At 41.8% G+C, this 23,228-nt stretch overlaps 2 protein-coding genes across 4 annotated transcripts; one reads left to right on the top strand and one right to left on the bottom strand.

Moving 5' to 3' along the window:
* Window positions 1-58: 58 nt before the first annotated feature.
* LOC114433890 (lamin-L(III)-like) lies at window positions 59-9,060 on the bottom strand. 3 transcript variants are annotated; one of them, XR_003670413.1, is made up of 13 exons: window positions 8,412-9,060; window positions 7,735-7,891; window positions 7,019-7,144; window positions 6,767-6,937; window positions 6,539-6,664; window positions 5,166-5,386; window positions 4,871-5,090; window positions 4,654-4,761; window positions 4,450-4,572; window positions 4,076-4,183; window positions 3,479-3,519; window positions 3,045-3,112; window positions 59-785 (listed from the first exon to the last, which is right to left on the bottom strand). XR_003670413.1 is itself a non-coding variant. In XM_028402667.1 (12 exons), the coding sequence occupies exons 1-11, from the start codon at window positions 8,792-8,794 to the stop codon at window positions 3,074-3,076; spliced, it is 1,782 nt and encodes a 593-aa protein (XP_028258468.1). In that variant the 5' UTR covers window positions 8,795-9,060; the 3' UTR covers window positions 59-785; window positions 3,045-3,073. The 3 variants fall into 3 exon arrangements, 2 of the variants coding, with proteins under 2 accessions (XP_028258468.1, XP_028258469.1); XM_028402667.1 differs by lacking the exon at window positions 3,479-3,519; XM_028402668.1 differs by lacking the exons at window positions 3,045-3,112; window positions 3,479-3,519.
* Window positions 9,061-20,091: 11,031 nt separating this feature from the next.
* LOC114433893 (tripartite motif-containing protein 16-like) lies at window positions 20,092-21,756 on the top strand. The gene has a single exon (XM_028402671.1). It carries the CDS (start codon window positions 20,092-20,094, stop codon window positions 21,754-21,756), a length of 1,665 nt encoding a protein of 554 aa, XP_028258472.1.
* Window positions 21,757-23,228: the final 1,472 nt, after the last annotated feature.

Raw genomic sequence — 23,228 nt, 5'->3', positions numbered from 1 at the left:
CTCTGTAGAGAGCTCCATCTCGAATTTGAGCGCGAACTGGTGAGGGTGATTAAGACCTCTCGTTGGTGCGCGTGCATATGCTGCTGCATAAGGAACGCGCTTGTGTGAGCCGTTATTGGTCACATGGTCATAGATCACATGGTCATTGGTCACATCATTGTGATTCAACCCTTTAATAATATCTCAAGGATCATTTTTGAAATTGGGCTTTTTACTGTAAAATTTTAATAGGTTCTGTAGCTGGGTTCATCTTAAATATTAGTAATGTGTGATACCACTGATTTTCTTTATTTTATTTTTGTGTGACTTGGAATATTAAGTTTAGTCCAACCGCATCACCTACATTTTGGAAACTGGGATTAATATTGGAAATTTGGGATTAAAAATAAAAGTGTGAACAAAATACATTTCCCAGTTCTGGTGCACAAACCATACAGTCCCCCAACTGTCACTGACAGCTTCACCTTGTAATTGTACCCCTGATTGTGGAAAAAATGGTACAGATGTTGACCATTGATCATTTTGGATCTTAAATGTACCATTTTGACACAAAAACGGTACATTTAAGTATCATGGGGATCAGCTTGGAACCTGTGATGGTAAATCATCGGCAGTTGTACCTTAGGGAACAAAAATGGACCTCAGTTGTACCCTTTTTTCTGACAGTGCAGTTGTTAAGGCATGAGCTCTTCAGTCCAACACTGTCCCATCGTGGTCCAGGTGGTTGTGACAGACAGCAGTAGATGGATTCACATGACAGCACAGCTGGCTTCTTTAGAGAGATCCTGAGGAGAAACAGAAATGTTAGCACATTTAAACTACATGTACTGTGGAACACAGTGTGGTTGGCAGTGAGCATGCAGGCAGAGAAAGCGTGGCACACAGCAGGAGCTCACTCAGGGTCCTACGTGGGTAATATGTAAATAAAAAAGTGCACAAATGTATGGTTCCCTTTCATTCTGCTCAGACTGGCTGTTTACTACTCATAAAAGCACAATATGAACACTATAAGGCTCGTTCATTTCTTCATGCCTTGTTTTTTTTAGAGCCATCTAGTGGTCACATTGTGCATTACCTGTCCATTGAATGGAACGACTTTGTGTCAACTAAAAGGAATAGGCATGTATCATGTATGACAACACCCAGGAAGGCTGCTACTTTTATTTGTAAAAAAAAATAATAATAAAAAAACTGTATTTGGTTATGTTGTCAGAATAAAGTCTTTTTTTTTTTAAACAAGACTGACTTTCTGAACTTCTGTGTTCCTTACTGAAGAGCACCTTTGTTAGAAGGGGCTTAAAAAAATAAGCACTACACTGAACAATACTGCGTTCCCCTGATTCCATAGGATTTAACTTGTCCTTGATGAACTGATCATCAGCAGGTGTACAGACAGACACAGTTTGCTGCTCTGGAACATTCAGGTGTGACAATGACAAGAGAGAAAGACATAAACAATGGTGTTAGAGAAGCAGCTGTTGCTGCACATCAATCTGAAAGACCATCTTTAATGTCCTTGACAGCACAATTAGAACAGACTGAAAAAATACAGTTTCTTTGGTTAGACTGCTGGGACAAAGCCTCCTCTGTCTAAAAAGAACAATGTCCTATGGACAGATGAGACCAAAGTGGAGTTGTCTGGTCTGGGCTCCCCACCAAACAGTGGCTAATAGTTACCCTGCGTTCATATCAAGAGCGACTAAAGCTGTAAAATCTTTTGTTGCTCATAAGTACAGCTGCTATTAAAGTTCTGTTCCCTTTTGTCACTCAAATCCCTCATGATGTGAGAAATTCAAACGTTTGATTTTGCTTATCCAATTAAAGGAGCTGTATGCTTTTAGCACAGACAGCTTGACAGCCGTATGCTAGGACTTTGCTTTCACTTTTTGTGGCACACCTTAACTAGTGAACAGACAACAGAAAACAATCATCTCTCTTTTGGGTCAGGTTCCGTTTAGTAAAAGTAACAGGTATTTAATCTCAATGGAACAAAAAATTAATCTGCAAGGAAGACTAGTGCTTGTGATAAATGCAAACACAGCAGAGGCTTGTTGCGATCATGCAAGCGATGTATTAGAGACATGCCTCATAGCAACAGTAACAACTAGCATGCTATGAGCTCGATTAGTATCGCGCCTCGTACTTTAAAATATTCTCACAAATTATTAACTCAGCAGGCCAACCAACAACCCGTGACACCTCGTCCCAGGACAGAGCCTTTTTGTTTGTCATACAATGCTGGGTGCCCAGCGATGGCAGCGACCAACCTCTCACACATCATCTTCATAAGAACTAAAGTACAGCAGAAACCAAAAGTAGCATGCTCCGAGCCACACAAGTGAAGAACGTCTACATTCCGATTGGTTGTCTGTGTTTTACAGCTGAAACATGTCATAGCATAAAGGTAAACCGTCTTCAACTTTTTATAGACGCTCAAGTCTTGTAGCTTTAGTCACTCTTGCCCATAGAAAGTGAACGACTTCCAGGGATTGTACAGCTCGAGTTGCTCTTGGAGTGAATGCAGGGTTAGACCCACGATGATCATATGGTTGGTTTAGTTTTGTTTTTGAGTAAAAACATAATAAAAACATAGAATTACAAAAAGGGATACTGACATTTGAACATGAACGTACTAGTCACACTTATGAACAAAGACCTGAGGTGGACCATGAAGCATGATTAGCATGTTAGCCAGCCCTCTTTGTGATTAGTGTATAGGTATAACAGAAGATTCTACTTTTCTTATGATTGCCTCTCAGACTTCAGGAAGTGCTGATCCTATGACTTCTCATACGTGGACTACAACAGGAAGTTACATCACAAGCTGCATGCTGGAGGAGGACACTACCAGAGCTAGTAAATAACACTGCCTCTTTCAGATCAACACACAGACCCTTTGGGATTGCTAAGCAGCTTTGTGATACCAGTTATCCACAAATGACAACACTAATAACAAGCCAAGCATCTTGTTATATACATAGCAAAGCACAGCAGGGACATGCAGTTAAGCAGAGGGCCTGACTGGGCGTCACTGTCCTCCTCACCTACTGTACAGGATGCCGTCTGCTCTTCATCAACACACAGAGCAACATTTCTTCTTCTTTCTTTTTGGCTTCAGAGCAGGCAAAGAGAAACAGGAGTGTCAGGCTTTGTGTGCTAAATCCATCCAGTCACACCTCACTCAGGGATCAAAGCAGAAAATAAATCTGATAGTTTTCTATCACTTGGGCTTGTGGCCGCATACGCCTCGATATTTAAACACCATGTTGTCCATTATCCATACTAGTTCAAAGCTAGTGCATAAAACCAATATTTCTTTGCAAGACTTATGGTACCATTCTTGTTAATGGGCTATAAATAACAAAACGTTTGAACAAGTTGTCAGAAGAGTTTTATGAAGTAGATGGCATTTCCTGCGTTCTGGTGGATTTTAACAGGTTGTTAAACACCTGTTTTACCTACAGAAGTAAACGCTTACTTTCTGTTTCTCTGTGAGAAATCTCCTTATGCCCATGGTGTCTGGGGAGGGAGCAGATATGGAAAACAACAAATATTACCGTCTACTACAATTTCTAGCTTCCTCCCAGCTTTTCTTTAAGTTGATGTTAACATTTATTGTCAGCGATTATCAGTACTTTCTACTCCATATATTACTACAATGTTTACTCTTTACTTTATGAATATGTGTTTTTATAATTTGCATCGATTAGCTAACTAGTTAATGTCTGATTAACATGAATCAACAACATTTATCTAAAGCAGGAAAACACATATATATATATATATATATATACACACATATATATAAAAAATAAAAATAAAAATAATCAACGCCTAGATGTGCTGTGGGATTTTATTTTATTTGTAAAAATATGTGCCATGGCTTGATAAAGGGTGGCAAAAACTGCTCTAAGCTATCTTGTCCAAGTTCAAACAAAGACATTTTTGCCACAATTTGATCTAATTTTTAGCCTTACGACAGCTGACAATCCGTCATAGATACATAAAACTTTAATCCATGCTCACTGTGGTCATGGAACAATTACTGTTTTGGCCCTTTTTGAAGTATGCTTACCTGTCTCCGGTGGCGTTGGATGTCACTGCCTGCTACAAACTCTTCAAACTCCAACTCTGTTTCCTTACCACCTCTGGCCTGCATGCACACCCTGCGCTCTGCCTCTTCCTGAAACAGCATCACATGACTGTATATCAAACACCGACATACGCCCAGAGCACAAATTAATCCTTCCTTCAATAATTACAGAAGTGACACAGGTACAATCATAACTGAACTTTCTGGTGGTTCTCGAATGCACCATATGACACAGCTCATCACCTTGACCAAAAGGCCTTTAAAGGAAAAATGCCACCACACAGGAAATGAATCAGGGCGTGTTTAAATGCTTGACTGCACTGGTGCATTCTGGGGGATGCAGTTGTTCCACTTACCTCTTGGTCCAAATTGAGAAGAACCACCCGTACATCAGTGATGGGCCCCCAGGTCCTGTGACCCTGAAGAACCAGGTCCCCAGGCTGGACATCTGCCTCTGCCTCAGCACCTGCTGCCCAGATCTGACAGATGTGCACACACACTTGACTTTATTCCTTTTCACCATCTCTGCAGGGCTCCCACTAATGATGTTAACTACTCACTGTGAGTGTCTGCCCACCAGCCAGGACGCAGGAGGAGGGGATGTGGAAGGAAATGTCTCCAGAGTCAGGGTACATCCACCTAACCTTCCAACCACCCAGCAGCTGCTCCTGGAGAGGGACCATACAAACACCCATGCCTAAGTCTCTTTATATAAGCCAGTAATGTGTATTTTGCTTCAAAATGAATTCTTCATTCACCCCCATCCCGCTATCTTACTGTCTCAGAGTTGTTCTTCAGCCTGACATATTTGCCATCCATGTCGATCTCTGCCACGCTCACAGCTCCGCGCTCTGTGGAGCCACTGGACATTTTGTAGGCCTGCGAACTGCCAGAGGCTTCCTCGTACTTTCGCTTTTTGCCTCTGAGCTTGCGGCTGCTTTGTTCATGTGCACGAGGTATGGTGGCATGCTGGGAGGGGCTGGGAGACAGCTGCAACCTGAGAGAATAACCAACTTACTCTATGGACTTCCAAAGACCTGCAGCCATGCGTTAGATTTATGAGAACAGATACCTCTGTTCCTCAACCTCCAGCATCTTCCTGTAGGCATTGATCTCCATGTCCAGAGCTAGCTTAACATCCAGCAGGTTCTCGTAGTCCTCCAGCTGACTGAACATCTGGCTTCTCAGGTTCAGCAGCTCCTGCTCCTTCTGATGGAGCTTCTGCTGCCAAAGCTCCCGCTCCTGGTCCAGAGTCCTTTCCAGCTCCTGGAGCCGGCCTTCCAGCAGCATTTTCTGACAATTATACAAAGAGAAACATTAGCACTAATGACATTATAAAGTTTAAAGCTACCGATTCCTGCATATTTACATGTCTGCTGTTGTTAATGTTTTTACATATGTATCTGACCCCACTGCACAGCTAACCTAGCTCTGTCTGCTAACACTGCAAAGGCCCCATTAACATCCTCTGTGAGACAGCTGTGGACACCACTTACATGTAGGTGTCAAACTATGCTAGGAGTGCATGGATACACAAACACCTTACACAAAGTCTGGCCTATCAACCTGCACATTTGATTGTTTTCATACCCCAACACACAGTCATGTTTAAAATGTTGTGTGTGTGTACCCCCTCTTAATTATATGTTTCTTGGGTAAAATATAATAAACAGTCATCTGATCATAGTGGCTCCTATTATTAGGGAACTACAATATCACATAACGTTTGTCCTGCTTCCATGTGCTTTTTAGACAGAAGAGTCTTTCTCCTGGTAACAAACAAACACACTGTACTTGTTCAGTCTTCTTCTAGTTGTGCTGTCACATTAACACTGAGCATGCTCAGTGAGGTCTATAGGCTCTGACATGTAGCTCTTTGTTTTGTAGCTCATGTAGTTTTTTGTGTTTTTCTGATTGTATTTCTGATCTTGGGCTGAATTAGCTGGGACGTCCACTCCTGTGAAGACTGACAGCTGTCCTGAATGTTTCCACTTGTGAATAATCTTTCTCTCTGTAGAACGTTGAACTCCAAATAGTTTGAAATGGTTTCATAAGTCTTTCAGATTGATGTGCAGCAACAGCTGCTTCTCTAACACCATTGTTTATGTCTTTCTCTCTTGTCGTTGTGTTAACACACACACCTGAATGTTCCAGAGCAGAAAACTGTCAAAACATCTGTTTTTATAGAGGTCTGTACACCTGCTGCTGATCAGTTCATCAAGGACTCATCATCAGCAGCACCTGCTGCAGCTCACACAATTACATCCTATGGAAGCTGTAAAAAGGGACTCAGTATTGAACATGTGACCTACTATGATCAGATGACTTTTATTACGGTTTTAAACAAAGAAACACCAACATAAAAACAAAACTTAAATGATTAAACTTCAAACACGACTGTGATGGTCACAGTGCTGTTTATGGTGTGTTACAAAGTGAACTTACATCTTTCTGGTACTGCTGCAGCTGCAGGTTGAGGGTGTCCACTCTGGCCTTGGCGGTTTCCAGTTCATCTTTTGTGGCTGATACAACATTGTTCTTTTCCAGTGCAGCCTGCTGGGCATTCTGTAACTGTGGACCACATCAATTCAAAGCGACAATCGTTTTAAAAGAAAAACTTTACAAACAAATGTGAACACTCATACAGGTGCCACTTTTAATTTATGTTCAAACCTTTGAGCTAAAGGTCCGGTCGATTTCTTCTTTGTACTGCTGCAGCTGAAACTCGTGGTCCTGGCGAAGCTGCTGCATCGTCCCAGCCAGTTTACTCTCAAACTCTCTCCGCCGTCTTGAGTCCACCTCCACTAGACGGCTTTCATGTCTGCTTCGGATCTCTAAAATCTCCTATAAAACACCAGTGCAAGAGATGAAACTATCACCAATGTTGACATTTGTAGCCTATAGTCTGAGGTTTGTGTGCTTTACCTGCTCGCTGATGTTCTTCTGCAGCTCCAGCTGCTCTTTCAGTGTTTGCACCTGGTTCTCCATGTCTATCCTCCTCAGCATCTCAGAGTTTAGCTGGTTCTTGGTGTCCGCCAGTACACTCTCCACCTGATGACAACACATAACCAAAGGTTTGAAAACCGTAGTCCACAGAGCAATATAAAGTGTCTAACCCAAACTTTTGACCTGATGCTCACACTTGTACTTGCTCTTGCAGTTTTTTTAAACACTTCATACCTTCTATACAAATAGTACAATCATGGTAACAAGAAGGGAGACACTGCACACATATCGCTGTGCAATACAACATGATTAAAAAGAGAGAAATAACATCTTTGATATCCACCAACAAAGCAGTGGACAGTCTTATGTCCTGCTGTCTGTCAGACATGCTCTGCAGAGACACTCTATGTTGTAGGATGCAGAAACAGCATGTTTTACAGGCACAGACATGAAATAACTTATAAAATAAAACTGGCTTGTCCAGGTTACAAATGTTACCGTTTGCTTTGCCTAGAGGACACACTGTAAAAAATACTGTTTATTAATGGAATACAGATTGATTTTCTCAGGCTCTATATTTTCTTTTCTGATTCCAGTTGTTATGTTATCCTAGGCTAATCATTTACCGATCCCCCCCCATCATTTCTGAGTCTGGGATACTTTGTGTGGGCCACAAAATGACAAAACATTTATACGTTTTCCAGCTGGCCCTGCAGGTCTGCGAAGTCATTGTGCAGCCTCCTGTTCTCAGACAGCAGCTTGGTGTACTCTGCATCCTTGGAGCTCAGAGCTGACTCCACTTTCCTCCACTGAGTCAATGCATTGGCCAGATCGTTCTCCCTCTTCTGGTTCCTAAAAGAGACCATCATAAGAACTACCACAGAAAAAAAAACAAGAACAAAACAAAAAACACAAGTCGTCCCATGGCAGACCAGACTCCATTAACAAAAACATGCGGTCACGGGCCCAACTACACAAATGTAAAATTCTACACCTCCTTCAGAAGTAGGCTACAGGACTGATGTTGTTATTCATGCAAAAACAATCTGTTAAATGTGCACTTGGAAAAGATCTGAGGCTGATGTGCTGTTTAGGGACATAAGTTAATGTTAATAATTAAAAAATAAAAAATAAAGTTAATAATTTTTTCATTTCAAAATAAAATGCACATATGAAGTAAAGACACAGCCTGGACTACATTAATATAATAAATCCCTTTGCCTTGTTTTTCAACGGAGAAACATGATGTCATTTATAAATGACTAATATTCAGTTGACCGAAATGTCAACTTTGTTAAAAGGAAGTTAAGAAAGCTTTTATAGACTTCTCATGTGTAAATGTATTAAAGCCGGAAGTAGCGGTACCTACTACCTGGCTTGAAGTTTCTTCTGCTCCTCGCATAGATTCCCATAGTCGATCTGCAGACCGGCCCTCTCTCCGGCCAGAACATCCAGGGACTTTCTGACATCAGCCAGCTCCTCCTCATACAGCCGCCGCACATTGCCCATCTCCCGGCTTTTCGATTGCTCCTTCTCCTCCAGCTGAAACAGCATAACGGACCTTTCGCTTTCCAGCTCTTGGACCCGCTGGATGTAGTTAGCGAGGCGGTCGTTGAGGTGTCGGAGGTCATCTTTCTCCTGGATCCGGGACAGGCAGGTCGGGCTGGTGCTGGCCAGGCCGGCGGCTGCGCTGCGGCGGCTAGAGCGGCTGGAGCGGCTGCTGGAGGCGAAGGGGGTGGAGGTGGCTGAGGCCATTGTGGAAGACGACCAAACGTCAAGAACCACAAATCACACAACAAGTTTAGGTGACACAACATACACAACTACGACCCGCAGTGAGGCGCGAAATAACACCACAGTGGATGCGGTGATGTAAAAAAAAATGGATAAAAATCACAAAAACACTCCGGTAAAGTTTCCCGATCACCGGGGCACAGGGATCCTTCACACCTGCGCCCTTTACTTATTAATTGCTCTGGATCCTGCGTGAAACATGTCCACAGCTGAAGTGAATCACATTTGACAAGTTGACGCATTTAGAGCGAAAGAAGCGCACAACCAGCACCAAGTCAGTCAGAATTACGCATTATCCTGGGGAAGATTTTCAAAATTAAACTGTGCCAAACCTTTGTCATATAGTGGATCACTAAAATAATGTTACCATTGATTCACAGACACTATCTATATGCAGCTTCTTCAAAAGTATATGTTCACAGTTTAAACACCTTCAACTTTTGATACTGAAGCTTTACGTGCGTAAACATGTCGTCCAGATAATGTGCTTGGGTTCTCAGGCCTTTACTTTGAAGGCGGTATGGTGCAACTTCCGTTTCTTCTCAGTGTAACAGAGCTTGGCTTGATTACAGAGAGATTCCTGCAGGACATCATCTGACAACATAACTCGCCGAAAGCCGGCGCTGATGTCACTTATCACAAGACCACACTTAAAAAAATAATTTTAAAAATACAAACCCTGGAGACATGGGTACAAATATGAATACATGTAAATGGAAACACATTAAGTTTAGGCAATACATCCCTCTGAAAGGCTAAAACTAATTCTTACAGACAAAATAAAGACAGAATAAATTAGATGCTGTGGTAATCAAAGTTGTATATTTTAAATCATCATGTTTAAATCATCATGCACAGATGTTGGTTGGATGGTAGGGGGCGCCAGACCTCCATCAGAGTACAAGGTTCCTTGTTGATGAAGATTCTCAGTCATCCAGGTCATCATACGTAGAGAAGATTGAAACAAGGCGTCTGGACTTGTAGAGTTTTCTTGAAGACGTTTCGCTCTCATCCCAGCAGCTTCATCAGTTCTGACTGTTTGGTGGGAAACATGGTTTATATGTGGTTACAGACCTCAGTGGGTGGGTCTGGGTAAAACTTAAATAAACAATAGCACTAAATGTTTCCATACTTACCTGTGATGTTCTGGCTGACTGGGCCAGGTGTGTCTAACGACTGGCTAACGACTATGAAACTGCCGGAGGGGGACTGGTTGACAGCCCTTTGTTCTTACTGTGAGTATGTGCAAACTTCCTGGGAATGGATGGAATCATGTGTGTCAGGAGTATCAGAGAAACTCCGCAGGATCTTCAACAACCATGACATCCCGGTCCATTTCAAACCTATGACAACACTGAGACAGAGACTGGTTCACCCGAAGGACAAGATTCCCAGGGAGAAACACAGCAATGTGATATATGCAGTCCAGTGCAGTGAGGAATGCTCTGATCTGTACATTGGAGAAACTAAACAACCACTCCACAGAAGAATGGCTCAGCACAGGAGAGCCACCTCCTCAGGACAAGACTCAGCTGTTCACCTCCACCTCAAAGACAAAGGACACTCCTTTGAGGACAACAACGTTCACATTTTAGACAGGGAGGAAAGGTGGTATGAAAGAGGAGTCAAGGAAGCCATCTATGTTAAGCTGGAAAAACCTTCCCTTAACAGAGGTGGTGGCCTCAGACATCATCTTTCTACCACATACAATGCAGTGATTCCATCCATTCCCAGGAAGTTTACACATAATCACAGTAAGAACAAAGGGCTGTCAATCAGTCCCCCTCCGCCAGTTTCATAGTCATTAGCCAGTCGTTAGACACACCTGGCCCAGTCAGCCAGAACATCACAGGTAAGTATGGAAACATTTAGTGCTATTGTTTATTTAAGTTTTACCCAGACCCACCCACTGAGGTCTGTAGCCACATATAAACCATGCTTCCCCACCAAACAGTTAGAACTGATGAAGCTGCTTGGATGAGCAGCGAAACGTCTTCAAGAAAACTCTACAAGTCCAGACGCCTTGCTTCAATCTTCTCTACAAGGTTCCTTCGTATTTGTTCCAATCCAATCCATCTTTATTTATAGAGCACTATACAAAACAACAAGGTCAGCCAAAGTGCTGTACACAGCCTAACAAGAGTGGAATAAATTACTAATAAAAATAAGTATCAATTTGATAAAACACAGGAATATAAAACAGTACAATAAAAACACCAGTCAGGAGTAAAAACAATAAAACAAATAAAAGTCAACAACTCAAATTGAGTTAAAAAAATGTGTTTTAAGTTAAAAACCATAAAAAGAATTAATCTGTCTAAGGTGCAAAGGCAGTTCTTTCCACAGTTTAGGACCCGCGACAGAGAAGGAACAGCCCCCCCTGAGTTTTCTCTATGTTTTTGGGACGACCAAGAGAGACTGGTCAGCTGACCTTAGAGAGTGAGCAGGGCAGTAGAGCTGGAGCATGTCTAACACATATTGAGGGGCGAGACCATGAAGGGATTTAAAAACAAATAGGAGATTTTTAAAATCAATACAAAAACCAATCGAGAGCCAGTGCAATGACTTTAAATTCGGAGTAATGTGCTCTCGTTTCTTAGTCCTAGTATAAAGCCATGCAGCAGCATTCTGTACAAGCTGCAATCGTGCAAGTGACACCTGGCTGAGCCCAAAATAAAGTGCATTGCAAGAGTCTAAACGATTGGTAATAAAAGCATGAATTAAAATCTCAAAGTGATGCCAAGAAAGGAACGGTTTAACTTTGGCCAGTTGTCTCAGTTGAAAAAAGCTTGCTTTGACAACTGCACTGATCTGAGCATCAAGTTTCAGATTGGAGTCCAATTTTATGGCAAGATTTGTTACCGTGGACTTTTGATGTTGTGTCAGGACACTCTTTTAAGGACATGTAAATTTGTGAGTCATCCGCATAAAAATGGAAAGAGACACCATGTTTGCAGAGAATGGACCCGAGAGGAAGAAGGGCCAGAGCCGTCTGTACTTCCTGCGAAGACTGGGAGCCTTCAACATCTGCAGGAAACTCCTGTGGATGTTCTACCAGTCTGTGGTGGCCAGTACACTTTTTTATGCTGTTGTCTGTTGGGGGGGGGGGGGGGGGGGATAACATAAACAAAAGGTGTGCTAACAGGCTGGACAGACTTATCAGGCGGGCCGGCTCTGTGGTCGGCATGAAGCTGGACTCCCTGGTGACAGTGGCAGAGAGGAGAACACTAAGAAAACTCCTGGCTATTGTGGACGATGCCAGTCATCCTCTGCACACTGACATCAGTGTTCAGAGGAGCCTGAACAGTAACAAGCTGCTCCTCCCCAAGAGCAGGACCCACAGACTCAGAGACTCTTTTGTCCCCCGATCCATCAAACGTTACAACTCTGCTTTTGGCAGGAGGGGGAGAAGGAAGGGAGGAGCATAGCCCGCCCGATACAACACACGTGCACTAATTTATATGTGCAATAATCCATCTGTACCATCTATGCTGGTGTGCAATGTTTGTAAATAATTCCTCTTATCTTTTATTTTCTTTACTGCACTATATTCTATTTTATTCTATTTAACTCTTGCTCTGACTGTTGGTGTTGTATTGCTGCTGATACCTAAATTTCCCTGAGGGACCTTTTCAAAGGGAATACAGTTTTTTCTGATTGCTTACAGTTTTTTTCTGATTGCTTAAGCACATTTCTGTAACTATTGGCTATTTGTGCAAAACTCTACACACAAATAAAAAAAACCTTACACCAAATCAGCAAAACATTGTAGATCTCTTGCAAAAGCTAATACATCTTGCTTAACTCTTCAAACCTTTGTAAAAATGGTATTTTTGTACCACACAGTTAACACAAACCATCATATTACTAAGCACACAATGTGCCAACTACACACTGATGGTATTAACTGAAAACACATCTGGCTTTTGCTTTCTCTGTGCACAAGGTCTGTCCATGTGAGGTCAAACTTTTGTCATAAATAGTTCTATAAACACACAGAGATTCAAATTTCAAGTATGAATGTTTATTCACACACATCAAAACAAACACAAGAAAACAGACAATTTCACTGAAAGAGAGAGAGAGAGAGAAAATCATTGTCTCATTGTCTCTCTGGGTCCGGCCACAGAATTTCATCGTCTCATGCAATGTCTTCTAGTCCAAGGCACCGGGGAACATGTCTCCTGGAGTGCCGTATCCAGGCCTGACATGATGCCTGGTCCATATCCTCGCATGCCTCCTTCCAGATGCTGGATGTCTAGCAATTCTGTGGAGTAACAGTTTCAGTTTTACATGTACAGTATTGATGTTTTTCTCATTAGAGTGTGGTACTACTACAAAACTTAGAGTGAAGGAACTGTACTAACCCATTCTCATCAATATGTCCTTATGATGCTTGCTACAGTGTAGCGGCTCAGGCTGAACCCGTTGTCCAGCTTCCCTCAGGGTCATTCCATGGTTGATCACATGATCCACTATTGTAGCTCCGATGACATCAGTAATTCTATTTCTTCTTACCCTTCCTCCTTCCTCTTCACCTCCTCGTCCTCTTCCTCCTGCTTCCTCATGTCCTCATCCTCCTCTAATTCTCTCTCTTCTCAGTCTTCTTCTCCCTCCATTGTTCTCCACACTGAAGCTTACCTGTGGCTTATTTACAGATCTCATGCTGATTGCAAAGTGAACTAATGATGTAAAACAGTTCTCACATGTGACAGTGTAGCCAGACAGTTGGCAAAATAGTGTAAATACCAGCCATACATGTGTGTAGTTTTACTAGGAGTGTGTTGATCATTTGGAAGTTGTGTGTAAAGCAGTGAGTTGTGTTTACAGTTCAGCAAAAAGAGTGCTGTGAAGTGGATTATATTTATACAATTGCAAATTGTGTGTTACAAAAGTGCAAATTGAGTGTAAAGCAGTTTTTTTGCTTTTAGTTTTGCAAACTCAGTGAGTGATTTTGTTAAAACTATTAATAGTTTTAGAAATTGTGCTATAAGAATCATTGTTAGTGTTTAAGCAATCAGAAAAAACTGTAAGCACATTTCTGTAACTATTGGCTATTTGTGCAAAACTCTACACACAAATAAAAAAACCTTACACCAAATCAGCAAAACATTGTAGATCTTTTGCAAAAGCTAATGCATCTTGCTTAACTCTTCAAACCTTTGTAAAAATGGTATTTTTGTACCACACAGTTAACACAAACCATCATATTACTAAGCACACAATGTGCCAACTACACACTGATGGTATTAACTGAAAACACATCTGGCTTTTGCTTTCTCTGTGCACAAGGTCTGTCCATGTGAGGTCAAACTTTTGTCATAAATAGTTCTATAAACACAGGGATTCAAATTTCAAGTATGAATGTTTATTCACACACATCAAAACACACACAAGAAAACATACAATTTCACTGAAAGAGAGAGAAAATCAGTCTCATTGTCTCTCTGGGTCCGGCCACAGAATTTCATCAACATCACATGCATGCAATGTCTTCTAGTCCAAGGCACTGGGGAAAATATCTCCTGGAGTGCCGTATCCAGGCCTGACATGATGCCTGGTCCATATCCTCGCATGCCTCCTTCCAGATGCTGGATGTCTAGCAATTCTATGGAGTAACAGTTTCAGTTTTACATGTACAGTATTGATGTTTTTCTCATTAGAGTATGGTACACCTACAAAACTGTGAAGGAACTGTACTAACCCATTCTCATCAATATGCCTCAATAAGCCTCATGATGCTTGCTACAGTGTAGCGGCTCAGGCTGAACCCGTTCAGGGTCATTCCATAGTTGATCACATGATCCACTATTGTAGCTCCGATGACATCAGTAATTCTATTTCTTCTTACCCTTCCTCCTTCCTCACCTCCTCGTCCTCTTCCTCCTGCTTCCTCATGTCCTCATCCTCCTCTAATTCTCGTTCTTCTCAGTCTCCTTCTCCCTCCATTGTTCTCCACACTGAAGCTTACCTGTGGCTTATTCACAGAGCTCATGCTGATTGCAAAGTGAACTAATGATGTAAAACAGTTCTCGCATGTGACAGTGTAGCCAGACAGTTGGCAAAATAGTGTAAATACCAGCCATACATGTGTGTAGTTTTACTAGGAGTGTGTTGATCATTTGGAAGTTGTGTGTAAAGCAGTGAGTTGTGTTTACAGTTCAGCAAAAAGAGTGCTGTGAAGTGGATTATATTTATACAATTGCAAATTGTGTGTTACAAAAGTGCAAATTGAGTGTAAAGCAGTTTTTTTGCTTTTAGTTTTGCAAACTCAGTGAGTGATTTTGTTAAAACTATTAATAGTTTTAGAAATTGTGCTATAAGAATCATTGTTAGTGTTTAAGCAATCAGAAAAAACTGTAAGCAATCAGAAAAAACTGTAATACCATCAGTGTGTAGTTGGCACATTGTGTGCTTAGTAATATGATGGTTTGTGTTAACTGTGTGGTACAAAAATACAATTTTTACAAATGTTTGAAGAGTTACAGTTTTTTCTGATTGCTTAAGCACATTTCTGTAACTATTGGCTATTTGTGCAAAACTCTACACACAAATAAAAAAACCTTACACCAAATCAGCAAAACATTGTAGATCTCTTGCAAAAGCTAATACATCTTGCTTAACTCTTCAAACCTTTGTAAAAATGGTATTTTTGTACCACACAGTTAACACAAACCATCATATTACTAAGCACACAATGTGCCAACTACACACTGATGGTATTAACTGAAAACACATCTGGCTTTTGCTTTCTCTGTGCACAAGGTCTGTCCATGTGAGGTCAAACTTTTGTCATAAATAGTTCTATAAACACACAGAGATTCAAATTTCAAGTATGAATGTTTATTCACACACATCAAAACAAACACAAGAAAACATACAATTTCACTGAAAGAGAGAGAGAGAGAGAAAATCATTGTCTCATTGTCTCTCTGGGTCCGGCCACAGAATTTCATCGTCTCATGCAATGTCTTCTAGTCCAAGGCACCGGGGAACATGTCTCCTGGAGTGCCGTATCCAGGCCTGACATGATGCCTGGTCCATATCCTCGCATGCCTCCTTCCAGATGCTGGATGTCTAGCAATTCTGTGGAGTAACAGTTTCAGTTTTACATGTACAGTATTGTTGTTTTTCTCATTAGAGTGTGGTACTACTACAAAACTTAGAGTGAAGGAACTGTACTAACCCATTCTCATCAATATGTCCTTATGATGCTTGCTACAGTGTAGCGGCTCAGGCTGAACCCGTTGTCCAGCTTCCTTCAGGGTCATTCCATGGTTGCTCACATGATCCACTATTGTAGCTCCGATGACATCAGTAATTCTATTTCTTCTTACCCTTCCTCCGTCCTCTTCACCTCCTCGTCCTCTTCCTCTAAATTCACGTCCTAGTCTTTGTCCTCCTCCTCTTCCTCATGTTCCTCCTCTAATTCTCACTCTTCTCAGTTTCCTTCTCCCTCCATTGTTCTCCACACTGAAGTTTACCTGTGGCTTATTCACAGTGCTCATGCTGATTGCAAAGTGAACTAATGATGTAAAACAGTTCTCACATGTGACAGTGTAGCCAGACAGTTGGCAAAATAGTGTAACCACTAGCCATAAATGTGTGTAGTTTTACTAGGAGTGTGTTGATCATTTGGAAGTTATGTGTAAAGCAGTGAGTTGTGTTTACAGTTCAGCAACAAGAGTGCTGTGAAGTTGATTATATTTATACAATTGCAAATTGTGTGTTACAAAAGTGCAAATTGAGTGTAAAGCAGTTTTTTTGCTTTTAGTTTTGCAAACTCAGTGAGTGATTTTGTTAAAACTATTAATAGTTTTAGAAATTGTGCTATAAGAATCATTGTTAGTGTTTAAGCAATCAGAAAAAACTGTAAGCAAGATGTATTAGCTTTTGCAAGAGATCTACAATGTTTTGCTGATTTGGTGTAAGGTTTTTTTATTTGTGTGTAGAGTTTTGCACAAATAGCCAATAGTTACAGAAATGTGCTTAAGCAATCAGAAAAAACTGTAAGCAATCAGAAAAAACTGTAACTAACTCTGTGTCCGTATTACAGTTGTGGTCGGTATCAGTCATTGTCCCTGCTGTTACTGGCTTGTCGGTTTACTGCCTGAGTAATTTGTTATGTCTATACAGATGTATTCCTCGCCATCTCCTCCCCTTTTTGTCATTATCGTGAAGTGGGACATGTTCTCAATCTTTTTGACCTTTTTGCTGATATGGCCATGATCTTCTTCTTCTTCATCATCTCTGGGTCTTTTTTTGGATTGACTAAGAAGAGGGCCCTGTTCTGTTTCCTCCTCCAGTGTTTAGCATCCTTCCAGGGGGTTGTGTCTTCCCCTTTGGTCATGTTCAACAGCACCATCCAAAGTATCCAGGGTTACTAGAAGTAGAAGGTGAGACAGCAGTGTTCTTGTGTCCTTTGACTTTTTTGCTGCTGCACTCATCTGCTTCTTCAACATCCTCTCTGGGTCTTTTTTGGGATCTTCTAGACAGGGGGTGCTCTGCTCTGGCCTGCTGACACACATCTACCTGACCAGGCCCTGCGTCAGCACCTACAGTATGTCACTGTCTGAGTCAGTGTCAGAGTGTGTGACAGAGACTTCTACATCTACCTCATCATCCTTGGCATCATAATGGGAAGAGTGAATGTTCAAATTGGTGTAGTTGAGGATCCTTCCATGGGGTCATTGTCCATTTGGTCTCAATCAACAGTAAAAACATGGCTGCTGCTTGTTGTGTCATCATAGTGGGACAGGAATGTTCTCAACCTTTTTGACCTTTTTGCTGATATGGCCATGATCTTCTTCCTCATCATCCTCTCTGGGTCTTTTTTTGGATTGATGAGGCAAGGCATCAGTATCTGTGCCACTATCAGAACTGTTTCCCAATTCGACTATATTCAAGTCATTCTGTCTTTGGCGCAATGGTGCCCGATCTCCTCTATTAAAATATCTATTTCTATTATCTTCAGGTTGATAGACGCCTTGTCCTGTTCCGTCTCTGTTTCCGTCCATTTATGCTTGATCGGTATGGTTCTAAGTAATTGATGTGTTGCAGAAGAGCTCCAGCTACAGGCTAGGTTGTGATGTCATAGTGATCACTATGACATCACAACCTTTGATTGATAGTGGTGTCATAGTGATGTCATACAAACTCCTTTGAAGTGGTTGTTAGGGCAACCATCTTGTTTCGAGGTTAACAATAAAACTGTAGCAAAGGATCTTGCACTGCTCCTGTTTCCCTGATGGCCAAGTATGGTGAAGTCATACTTCACGATGGAGGAACAACAGTGAAGGTCACATGACCTCTATAGAATGAGACTACAGGTGAACAGAATGTTACATGATCAATACAGTACGGCTGTACTGATGTTGTTTGTCTCATCTGTGAGACATGAGTTATCTTTCATTCAGAAATAGAGGTGGGTAGAGTACCCAAATTTTTTACTCAAGTAAGAGTATAGTTACTTCAAAATAAAGTAACAGTAAAAAGTAGACCTCCAAATATGTACTCGAGTAAGAGTAAAAGTAAAAGTACTGGGTGAAAAACCTACTCAAATATGAGTAATGTTGGAGTAACATCATATTTACTCCTTGTATTGATTTTCGAACGGGGGGCCAATGGAAAGTTTTTGAAATAGTTTTTTCTCAAATCTTTATTGAACAGTTTAACGTATACAGAACATACAATGACTAGGAATACATATGATCCTAGGAAATGGGGGGAAAAACTACAATATAAGATGTCAATATATAAAAAGAAGTAGAATTCATTAAGCAAATATACAGATATTCAATAGTCAAGAAAATAAGCATCTGTAAAAGAAATAAAATAAAATAAATACATTTTAAATGAGATGGCATGGGGGAAAAAAAGTCGAGTAAATATTACAAGTTAGAAAAACAAATCACTGTTTTTCTTTATTAGAACTCTGGTTTAAAAGAGAAAACACCTCTACAGTCTCTGCGGAGTGAATGAATGTAGTTCTTCCTGCATGTTGTGAAACTCACAAACTGAGTCACTCTGTCAGGAAGTTGTTCCTCCCCTTCACAGATCTGTCTGCATCAGGACGGGTGATGATGAGCTGCCCCCATCATCAAGGACCCCACCCACCCCCAACAAGGTCTGTTCACTCTCCGCCCCTCAGGCTGGAGGTACAGGAGTGCGAAGTGCAGGACCAGCAGACTCAGGAACTCTTTCTTCCCCTCCGACATCAGACTCCTCAACAGCTGACAGGAGTCTGTAACAATGGACTGTACCCCGCACACACACACTGACTGTTTACATGCAGTAACAGTAACTGCAATACTGTTAATCTGTTTATTTCTTTATGCACCTTAATATCCAATCCAATAACTGCACATGTACAGTTGTTTACCTCCTGACAGTTTTTGCACTATGGTTCATTCTCTGCTCAATTTGCACAACAGCATATGACACATGCACATTTATATATATATATATATATATATATATATATATATATATATATATATATATATATATAGCTTCATTTACTTCCATAGTTTATATTTTGTCTACTTATTTGCATCTTTTTGCTCTTTTGCAAATTATTCTATTTTGACTTCTTAAACCTTTGTGGCATTCAGTGTGAGCAGCAAAGTAAGAATTTCACTGTACAGAATCTTGACTCTTGTTGTTCCAGGCTTCTCCTCGTTGCGCCGCTGTCCTTAAAGGAGTGTCCCGGATCATTCATTCGAGCTTTCAGCTGAATCTCATGTATGTAACAGTGTTTCATGTACTTCATCACAACATGTGTACAGATGTTTGTTTTGTGTTTTGTTCCCCCGCGTTTCGACGACGTCATCAGTGGGCGTCACCAGTAGCGCGACTGTTCTCAATCACGTCGTCAGCGGACCTCTTTATGGCGCCGCGCATGATGGAGACTCCACATAAGTTTTCCTCATTTCTCTGCGGTCAAAGGAGAGAAAGAGGACTCGGACAGTGAAGCTGCTGCTGCTACAAGTGCTCTGTAAGTTTACCACTTTGTTCACGTGTTGGCTACAGTTGGACCAATCACCATTTATGACTTATTGATTATGAAAAAGAGCTGATGGCAGCTAAATGTGGTACATTACTGTGAACTGAGGGCCAGAACTTCCCACACTGTTCCAGGTGCACCAGGTCAAATTCTACATCATGACTCACTGAAATAATCGATTTATTCTGCTGTCTCCTGCAGGTGCTGGTTTCAGTACAGTTCTTCACCTGTGTCCCTGCTATCAAGAACTGACATGAACCACAACAGTGTTTGTCTGGAGCGGGAAGCTTTCTGCTGCTCCATCTGTCTGGATCTACTGAGGGATCCGGTGACGATTCCCTGTGGACACAGCTACTGCATGAACTGTATTCAAAGCTGCTGGAACAGAGAGGATGAGCAGAGAATCCACAGCTGCCCTCAGTGCAGGAAGACTTTCACACCGAGGCCTGTCCTGGTGAAAAGCACCATGTTAGCAGGTTTAGTGGAGGAGCTGAAGAAGACTGGACTCCAAGCTGCTCCTGCTGATCACTGCTATGCTGGACCTGAAGATGTGGCCTGTGATTTCTGCACTGGAAGAAAACTGAAAGCCTTCAAATCCTGCATGCAGTGTTTGGCTTCATACTGTGAGGAACACCTGCAGCCTCATTATGGTGCAGCTACGTTCAAGAAACACAAGCTGGTGGAGCCCTCCAAGAACCTCCAGGAGAACATCTGCTCTCGTCATGATGAGGTGATGAAGATGTTCTGCCGCACTGATCAGCAGTCTGTCTGTTATCTCTGCTCTGTGGATGAACATAAAGGCCACGACATAGTCTCAGCTGCAGCAGAGAGGACTGAGAGGCAGAGAGAGCTCCAGGAGAGTCTGCAACAAATCCTGCAGAGAGTCCAGGACAGAGAGGGAGATGTGAAGCTGCTCCAACAGGAGGTGGAGGCCATCAGGCACTCTGCTGATAAAACAGTGAAGCACAGTGAGAAGATCTTCACTGAGCTGATCCGTCTGATCCAGAAAAGAAGCTCTGATGTGAAGCAGCAGGTCAGATCCCAGCAGGAAGCTGAAGTGAGTCGAGTCAAAGAGCGTCAGGAGGAGCTGGAGCAGGAGATCACTGAGCTGAAGAGGAAAGCTGCTGAGCTGGAGCAGCTCTCACACACAGAGGACCACATCCACTTTCTACACAACTACTGCCCACTGTCAGCACTCAGTGAGTCCACACACTCATCCAGCATCAACATCCGTCCTCTGAGGTACTTTGAGGATGTGACAGCAGCTGTGTCAGAGCTCAGAGACAAACTACAGGACACTCTGAGACAGACGTGGACAAACGTCTCCCTGACTGAAGTGGATGTTTTACTGTCAGAACCAGAGCCACAGACCAGAGCTGGATTCTTACAGTATTCATGTGAACTCACACTGGATCCAAACACAGCACAGAGAGAGCTGATACTATCAGAGGGGAACAGAAAAGTAACACGTGTGACACAACAACATCCTTATTCTTATCATCCAGACAGATTCAAAGTGTGTCAGGTCCTGAGCAGAGAGAGTCTGACTGGACGTTGTTACTGGGAGGTGGAGTGGAGAGGAGGAGGAGTTTCTGTAGCAGTCACATACAAGAGTGTCAGCAGAGCAGGGAGAGGGAATGAATGTGTATTTGGGCGTAATGACAAATCTTGGACATTTGATTGTTACCAAAACAGTTACACATTTTATCACAACAACATCAACACTGAGGTCTCAGGTCCTCCTTCCTCCAGAGTAGGAGTGTACCTGGATCACAGAGCAGGTATTCTGTCCTTCTACAGCGTCTCTGAAACCATGACTCTCCTCCACAGAGTCCAGACCACATTCACTGAGCCGCTCTATGCTGGATTTATGATTTGTTATTATGGATCCTCATGTGAGTTGTGCAGTTTGAAGTAGAACAGATCAATCATAGAGTTCATGAGTTCAGGTGGAACTCTTCTCTTGATGCTTCAGATAGAAAGAAATGTAATTAATGCTCTTATTTGGTTTTTGGTTTCTGTATTTGTTTCTCATCACTGTAATAAAGGATGGTTTTCATCATCATTTCATGTGTCAGTCTCACATTCATCGTTTTATCCACAAAGTTTTGTTGAGAACTTTCCTCTCCGTTACTGGGAGGTGAAGTGGAACAGGAAGAGGGTCACAGTGGCTCTGGCGTACAAGAGGGGGGGTCCATGGAGGAGTCTGCCTTTGGATTCAGCACCTACAGATTCATCCACAACGCCGTCAAAATACCCATCAGCGGCCCGTGCCCTTTAAGACTTGGATCACAGAGCAGGCGTTCTGTCCAGCGTCTCTGACACCAGGACCCTCCTCCACAGAGTCCAGACCAGGTTCACTGAGCCGCTCTATGCTGGACTCTGGTTTAATGGATATCCTGAGTCCTCTACTGAGTTCTGTGAGCTGGAGTAGGGATCAGAGGTGTATGTCTGTTCTTCTGAACAAACTGACATGAGGACTGTGTGTTTGTGTAAGAGAAGACAGACTTTACTCTGCTGCCACCCGGTGGACTCTGTGGAAACAGCACCATCATGGCTACAAGTAGAGAGAACTCAGACGTGTCTTTGTGCAGAACAACAGTTAGAGACTTTTTATTTGTTGGATTTTTTAAAATATTTTTACAAAACCTTTGTAAAAAACCTTATGCAGTGATACAATAAACACTGAGCAGTCTAACAGCTTCTCTGTCTTGTAGAAGCCTGAGTTTCAGTGGAGCTCTTGTCTTATATTATCAATGACATGTTTCATTTTTGGTTGATTTTTGTTACTGATGTACACAATAAAGAGGTTTTGAAGACACTTTGATGCTCTTTGCTTGTATTTTCACTCATGATGCATTCAATGTTCACATTTATTTTCATGATGTGGATCAATGACCTCAAATAAACCTGCAGTGAGACAATAAACACTGAGCAGTCTAACAGCTTCTCTGTCTTGTAGAAGCCTGAGTTTCAGTGGAGCTCTTGTCTTATATATAATGTAACACTCAGAGAGTTTTACATTTTGTTTATTGGTTAAAAGTTATACTACAAAAATTTGAACTAGTTAAAACTGTAAAGAAATATTTTGATATCTTCAATAAAATACTATCAACTATTAATGCTGTGTGAAGTTACTGAGCCCCCAAGTTAAACTTGTGAATGAATAGGGACCGTTTAACCAGAACAGAAAAGGCCACTAAATAGGAGCATTACTGAGCAAACTAAGGGACCTTATCCAAAAAACAAAACCTTTCATAACAATTACTCAGAGCTCTCAGAAGTTAAATGAAAATGGAAAATCATCCCCTGTGTTTTCTTTGTCAGCTGACTCAGGGCTCTTTCGGGTGAAGGCAAACTGAAAGGCTCCACTTTGCTCTGGTTGCCCAA

Source organism: Parambassis ranga, chromosome 3, assembly GCF_900634625.1.
Source record: "Parambassis ranga chromosome 3, fParRan2.1, whole genome shotgun sequence".
Taxonomy (NCBI): Eukaryota; Metazoa; Chordata; class Actinopteri; family Ambassidae; genus Parambassis; species Parambassis ranga.
Note: the sequence above shows the minus strand (reverse complement) of the source record. Positions and strands in the feature narration are given on the sequence as shown.

Coding starts and splice junctions, on each gene's coding strand:
- LOC114433890 (XM_028402667.1), bottom strand. CDS start 8,794: ATGGCCTCAGCCACCTCCACCCCCTTCGCCTCCAGCAGCCGCTCCAGC. Junction 5,091..5,165: donor CTGGAGGTTGAGGAACAGAG/GTATCTGTTCTC, acceptor TTATTCTCTCAG/GTTGCAGCTGTCTCCCAGCC. Junction 4,573..4,653: donor CTGGTGGGCAGACACTCACA/GTGAGTAGTTAA, acceptor CACATCTGTCAG/ATCTGGGCAGCAGGTGCTGA.
- LOC114433893 (XM_028402671.1), top strand. CDS start 20,092: ATGAACCACAACAGTGTTTGTCTGGAGCGGGAAGCTTTCTGCTGCTCC.